Raw genomic sequence first — 7,655 nt, 5'->3', positions numbered from 1 at the left:
TGCAACACCACGGAGGGAGTTGGAGCCTATTATGCTAAGTGAAATTAGTCAGACAGAGAAAGACGAATAGTGTATGATATCACTTATATGTGGAATCTAAGAAATAAAACAAACTAGCAAATATAGCAAAAAAGAAACGGACTTATAGAGAACTAGTGCTTACCAAAGGGGAGAGAGAACTGGGGAGGGGCAATAGGGGAGTTAGGGAGTAAGAGGTACAAATTACTATGTATAAAATAAATAAGCTACAATGATATATTGTATATCACAGGGAATATAGCCTATATTTTATAATCACTATAAATGAACTATAACTTTTAAAATTGTGAATCGTTATGTTGTACACCTGAAGCAAACAATATTATACATCAACTATGTTTTTGTTGTTGTTTAGTTGCCATGTCACGTCCGACTCTGCAACCCCATGGACTGTCGTCTGCCAGGCTCCTCTGTCCACGGGATTTCCCAGGCAAGAATACTGAAGTGGGTTGCCATTTCCTTCTCCAGGGGATCTTCCTGACCCAGGGATTGAACCCGCATTTCCTGCATCAGCAGGCAAATTCTTTACCAATGAGCCACCAGGACTTACTTTAATTTTTTGAAAAAGCTATGCTAGATAGAGGTATGCTCTGGGTAATGTTGATGCCTGGATGGACTGCTGCTGCTAAGTCACTTCAGTCGTGTCCGACTCTGTGTGACCCCATAGTCAGCAGCCCACCAGGCTCCCCTGTCCCTGGGATTCTCCAGGCAAGAACACTGGAGTGGGTTGCCACTGATGGACAGGGCTTTTCAAATAAGACTGCTGTTGGGAAGCGGGGAGGGGAGACCAGAGGAAGGCTGTTGGGAGGATGACTGCCTTGAAATGGCTGAAGTCCCCCGAGGAATTACAGAGCTGGTGTGCCCAGGGTCTCAGGTGATAGGAGGTAGAGTTCACTGAGGCAAGGAATACAAGTGTTAACAGAGTGTGGAAATGGATGCTTCCTGTTTTCTTGAAAGGAGGCAAAAGCCCCAAAGCAGAGAACACAAGGAAATAAGTACTCCTATGTTTCACAGAGAAGCTGCTAACAGACTTACTCCTACAGGGCTTTTTAAAAGGTGGACGGGCAAGACCCTCTACTCTCACACTCCACTGCATCCAAATTAAGTAAATGATTAAAACTCTGAAGGCCTTTTTAAAGAAGTAAACATCATCATTTTGAGGGGAAGCACTGCAGAATATCCATTCTGGTTCCTCGGAGGAAGAAGCCAGTTCAGAGGGGCCAGAGTCATCATTTATAGAGCAAAGGGACCGAAGGTGCCTACAAGAGAGGAAACCGGCAGAAGGAGACACTTCAAAGATTCTAATGAAATTATGTAATTCCTCAGATGAAGGTAAGAACCTGGGCAGGTGATAAAGCAAAAGGAAGGAAGTCAACAAAGGGTAAATAATTACTGAGACAACAGGAGTTGAACCCCCTTGGGGATCCCTGGGGAACACTGTAAAACAACCATCTCAGTTCTTGCCTGAGGGCTGCTGCTAGGAGATATAAAGCCAATGGGCATAAGGACCTGTTGTGGTCAGCTCCACAGCCAGAGATAGCCCTTGGGCAAAGAGATACAGATGCTGGCCTTTGAAAGTTAAGCACAAATTCTCTAGAATAATAAAGACCAAGGGGAGTTGGCTGGCACCAATAGTGTTTATGGAATTTGGAATTGTAGCATGATCAATGTGGAGTTTTCCAGAATGATGCTGAAATCTAGGAAAAATCATGATTATTTGATTTAAGGGACTGGATTCTTAAAATGATTTAAGCACAACACAAATACTTCATTTATAATTCCTGTGATAGTAGAGCTTCTGTAAGATACAGTACATAGCAGTGAAAACAGTCATATGAATAGTAATTCTAAAGAGTTAATCTAACTATTCAACAAGAAATCTTAAAGTTTTTGCCCATTGTTCTTGCATGCCTTATTAAACTTTTCTTCCACACGATCCATAAACGCACTGTATGCATCTCGCTGCCTTCTGTGTCTCTTAAGGAAGATGGTACAAAGGAAGTTAGTGAAAGCAAGCATATATCAACTTTAATTTTCATTTATCATTTTAAAAATTGGTATTTAACAATCTTTGGCTTTAAAAATTTGCTCCATAGGCCAAACACGCATCTTGTTCTGTTTGTACACGCAAGACTATTCAAAGAAGACTAATTTGTCCAGGGAAGAATTTGAGGCATAAAATGTGTTTCAGCATCTTTTTCAGAGTGTTTGGGAGAGCCTTCTTGTCAGGCCTTGTTTGAGTGCAATACACTCAAAATGGGCTGCTCCAAAAAAAGTGGGAGTAAATTTGGGAAAGATTTCCCACAACATTTAGGCTTCAATCCACCATGTCAACTATCTTTGATATAAGAAAGAAAAAAAAAACCCTCAAATACTAGATAATCCGTTGTTTGCATTTTAAGTAAAAGCAGAAATCTGAATGCTTCACTTTTAAAGATAGGCATATCTTTCACTATAACAAATGAAAAATTCCTGCATCAAAGCAATTGTTAACAACAACGCTATATACAAACCGCAACAGCTACGGGAAAAGAGGCAAACTCACTGTGTATGAAGCAGATTTAACGGGCCAAGGGGCTTTTGGTAAAATTAGCTTTGAATCCCAGGTGCATTCACGAGGCTTGTAGGTGATAAATCTTTCTGTACTGTTCTGTTGACCATTTTTCAGCAATGGACATCCACTTACTAGAGACAGGAAGACAAATGAGAAACTTAGCAGTGACATGAGTCTTTTTGTTCATGAAGTCTCTCACAAGATGGTCTCATTTTTGGAGATCAGGACCCAGGAGCAGTAAATTGCTGGGCAATTTATAGGTGCAAATCTAAATTAAAATTTGTTTATCCTTTCTACTATTTCTGCTAGAATTAATTTTGACCTTCTCCAAACATCAATTCAAATCCTACCTTATTTTATTTCTTTGGGGACTTCTTTAAAAATTTTTTTCTCACTAGTGGTTTTGACTTGAAGGGCATATTTTGCATTCTACCTTATATTTGACTTAGATGTTTCCTAACATCAAAGACTTGGTCTTATAAAATATTTTTGGTGTTTCCTTCCATAGTGACTTAGACACAAGGAAATTTGAGGTGTACTAATCTAATTAGGTTCAATTATGTACCTAGACAAGGTCTTTTAAATTTAATCCAGGCTAAAATGTGTACATTATTTGCAAATAAATTATCATTTTACAATTATAAAATTATTTGCTACTCATTTTAAAAAGAAGAAAATAAAATTCAACCAGTAGCCAACTATCCAGAAATAACCATTGTTAACCCCTTATTGGTTTATAATTGATATGTAATTATAATAGTAAATACAGTATGTATTAGCTTTATCCATATAAAAATACTGGATTATACAGATTAAGTCTGCATAAACACCATACAAATGGCACCATAATAACACTAATGGTATGTATATTACCATGTGCTAGACAGCATATGCTTTACATACATTATATACCAGGTGCTTTATATACGTATGGGCTTCCCTGGTGGCTCAAATGATAAAGAATATGCCAGCCTTGCAGGAGACCCAGTGATTCAATGCTCACAAAAATTTTATGATGTAAATTCAACTATTATCATTCCCATTTATAGGTAAGGAAACCAAGATATAGACAGTTTAGGTAATTTAGGGCAGTGAGGCCAGGATTCAAAGCTATGCATCTTGCTTCTGGAATCTATTTTAACTCATTGGTTCTCCACACAGAACACACTGAGTTACAACTCAATTTTTAGTAATTTTTAGTAATATATTAAAGATTGTGGATAACAAAGCATATTGATTTTTGCCATCAATGAACTGAGAATTTAAAAAATTTACTGTATCATTAAAGGTGATACTTAAAAAATACTTTTTTAATTACTTGCCTTTTTAAATATTCCTGTTAAGATATAATGCAGAAAGCTTATGTTTGCCATGTTTATAACTTTATAATAACAACTTACCCGTACTTAAGTGTTGTGACTTAAATTTTAATCCAAAAGGATCCTTTTCATAAGTCATCACAAAATTTGGTAAATTACGTTCATTCTAGACATGTAAAGAGAAGATTGTGCTATTACTAAGAAATATTCTTATTGCTAACATTCTACTTGGAATTCAGTTTCTCCAAATATTAAATATTTCACCAGTAAAATGTATTCTGAGGATTTTGTTGTAGCATTTAAAACCTGCATATGAACAGTTGATGTAATAATCCAAGATTCCAGACAGTGTTTAACCAATTCTTTTTATGGTGGCGTGAGAACTTCACTTATCCTTCTGTGAATAATTTAGAAAAGATATTTTAAACAGGATAAAATAAAAAGAATCTATTCAGAATTTAGCAACACAACCTCAAATGCAAATAGAATTACATGTTTTATTTCTAGAGCTAAATTTATTTCAGGCAATAGGAAAAAATGTTGAATAAAGCTAAAAATGATTTGCTGAGACTGAATAGTATAAATATTGTTTTTAGTATATTATAAAACAAAGTTTTTTAAATATGGCTTAAATGCACCAATATGAACTAAAACAGAATTTGTACACTTCCCAGAATCAAATCAAATAAAACAACACAAACGTCTCTGCTGCTGCTAAGTCACTTCAGTCGTCCGACTCTGTGCGACCCCAGAGACTACAGCCCACCAGGCTCCTCCGTCCCTGGGATTCTTCAGGCAAGGACACTGGAGTGGGTTGCCATTGCCTTCTCCAATGCATGAAAGTGAAAAGGGAAAGTGAAGTCACTCAGTCGTGTCCGACTCTTAGCGACCCCATGGACTGTAGCCTACCAGGCTCCCCCATCCATGGGATTCTCCAGGCAAGAGTAGTGGAGTGGGGTGCCATTGCCTTCTCCGTCTCTGCTTGAAAGCTAAATCACTGTGGCACAAAGAAGAATGAACTTGGGTTGTGATCCAGAAGTTAGACGAGGTTCTCTTCTTAGTGTTTCTAGTCCTGCCACAGCAAATAATAAAATATTAAAAGTCCCAAAGGAAACTCCTTAATACTAAATTTTTGGTCTTTCATCAAATCCAATGTGAAGCCAAGTTTAGAAAAAAATTGTCCGCTGTTTAAAGCTGTAACAATACTGACATCTGGTGGTTGTATAATTTATATCTTGCTCCCTGCATTCACTCTTAAAAAGCAAATTAATTGACATAAAATTTAAAAGACCCAGATTGGGGTCTTTTAATTAGTGTGACATATGCACACTACCATATATAAAATAGAAAACTAATAAGAACCTACTGATAGCGCAGGAAACTCTTCTCAATGACCTATATGAGAAGAGAATCTAAAGAAGAATGAATATATGTATATTATATATAACTGACTCAGTTTGCTATACATCTGAAACGAACACATTATAAATCAACTATACTCCAATAGAACTTTTTAAAAAGTTCCTCATTCCTTGAACTTTTATTTCTCCAAGTCATGCCATTCTAATTTTCAGTTCAGTTCAGTTCAATCGCTCATTTGTGTCCGACTCTTTGCAGCCCCATAAATCATAAATTAAATAATTAAAATTAATTTAAATTAAATAAACCAATTGCACTTGATATTTAATTGATCTCCCCTCATTTACAAAGGTAATATATTTCATTTACTACAAACATAAGCATTTAGATGGATAAGTAAATAAGGTTATAGATCAAAGCTTTTTGAATTGCCCAACTTTTTAGCCTAATAGCTCCTAAAAGTTCACTTTTATTGAGTACCTCAATATTTCCAACTTTGTTGTAAGAAATTTGTATATAATTGTCTCCTTCATTACTTAAAATAACCATATAAAACATAAAGTATTTTTACTCCAATGTACAAGGAGAGAGGCTTAACAACTTGTACAAAATTATTAGAAAGTAAGAGAACTAGGATACTCAGTGCTCTTAACTGTTTTCTTATATTTTCTCACTGGAATAAGCTTTTTCCTTTTTTTCTTTTTTAGATTTTCTGGTATTATCAGTTTTATTGCTTCTCTCTTTACCTAGCAAGAGTCATATTTATGTGGATTATAGGATATATTCATGGTCTAATGGAATTATATTTTGACCTAATCACATCTCCTTAAATATTTATTTCCCACCACAATTTTAAATTAGAAATTCTTGTTCATATATTATTCAAAATATTAGAAAGACTCCAAACCGTTAGAAAGACTCTTTGAAGTAATACAATATCCCCTCTTTGTCAATTTTAACTCACTCATCCCTTTGTTCCATGATTGATTCATTACTAGACAGTAAACTCCTGGAGTCAGTTTTCCAAACATACTTCAGTCCAAGATCTTCTTGAACCCTTTCTTGAATGGCTTTCTAAAGCCATCCCTAAACTGGTCATCCCTTCCAGCAGATAAAACCCCGTCAGAAACATCAACCAGGGTCTTGTCTTTCCTTTGCCATTCATTTATTGCTGAATTTGAATTGTATTGTTCCATGAGAAATACTGCTACAACTTTATACACATTATATTCACATATACTTTTTTTATTCACATAATAGTTGTTATAGTTAAGACATGAATAAAAATAATGTATTTTCCCTATACCTGTTTTAAGTTATTTAGAATCAAATGCTTTTTTCGTACCGGTCGAAAGTCATGTGGTTTTGGATTGAGGTATACACCATTTGGATATTTTCCACTCTCCACAAACATTAACTTTGCTTTATGTGAATCCAGACGTGGAAATGTAGTTATAAATTTAGGAGATATGGCCTTCTTGGGAGGATTCCTTAGGCTGGGAAGGTGAACCATTTTTCCTGGAAAATCAGGGATTTTTCTTCTTTCTTCTTCCATGATGGTCCTTGATGGCTTTTCTGCAAGCCTCAAAGATGTATACAGTTTGTAACTAAAATCAGGAGGCTTTATTTCCCAAATGTTGACTTTTACTTCAGATTGTGGTGGTTGCAGTGCATTTATTTTCCATTTGGAGTTGTGATCTTGCATGAGACAGTGCAGCCTCTCTGCAGTATCTCTGCCTCTCCTACCTGTCTGGGACACAGGGGCGTTTTCACAGGTTGAAGTCTGCAACAGATACGGAAACTGGTGAAGTATGCCACTCTAGCAACGGTGTATCAAATATTTTCTCTCTTGGCCAGGGTAAGCTCTAAAAGATTTATGAAGCAGGGAAAAAAAAAAAAAAAAAGCTCAGACATGATAGGGAGTGTGTGTAGAGGTGAAGAAAGTATTGCGGCGGCTGCAAGTATTTATTCAACATGTTTGTTACAGCAGTTACTGAGCTAGGGGCTAGGAATTCAAAACAATTAACTTGAAATCCATATCCGTAAAAAGTGAGAGAATTGGGAGAAAGGAATGAAGACAAAAAAGAAAACCTATGTAATATGATAGATACCACAAGAGTTTTATGAATGAAGATAAAAAATAAAGCCTATGTAATATGATAGATATTACAATAATGTTAAGAGAGGCCTGGGAGAATGCATAGCTAGCTCTATCAGGAAAATAGAAATGACATTGAAAGAAAAGTTATCATTTGCGCTGAACTTGAAGAATAAGAAGAAATAAGTCGGGGAGTAAAGTAAGGAAATAGCATTTCAGACAGTATCTAAAGCACAGACAGTATCTAAATCTTGTCATAAGCTATTTCTGAGGTATCTGTGGCCAT

The 7,655-nt window shown here is 36.0% G+C and overlaps 1 protein-coding gene across 1 annotated transcript; it reads right to left on the bottom strand.

The window, feature by feature from the left end:
* Positions 1–1,285: 1,285 nt before the first annotated feature.
* Positions 1,286–7,144, bottom strand: LOC121819388 (uncharacterized). The gene is made up of 4 exons (XM_042248421.1): positions 6,617–7,144; positions 3,994–4,078; positions 2,585–2,724; positions 1,286–2,016 (listed from the first exon to the last, which is right to left on the bottom strand). Exons 1-4 carry the CDS (start codon positions 6,974–6,976, stop codon positions 1,921–1,923), a joined length of 681 nt encoding a protein of 226 aa, XP_042104355.1. The 5' UTR covers positions 6,977–7,144; the 3' UTR covers positions 1,286–1,920.
* Between the last annotated feature and the right edge of the window lie 511 nt (positions 7,145–7,655).

The sequence above is a fragment of the Ovis aries genome, chromosome 4 (genome assembly GCF_016772045.2).
Source record: "Ovis aries strain OAR_USU_Benz2616 breed Rambouillet chromosome 4, ARS-UI_Ramb_v3.0, whole genome shotgun sequence".
Taxonomy (NCBI): domain Eukaryota; kingdom Metazoa; phylum Chordata; class Mammalia; order Artiodactyla; family Bovidae; genus Ovis; species Ovis aries.
Note: the sequence above shows the minus strand (reverse complement) of the source record. Positions and strands in the feature narration are given on the sequence as shown.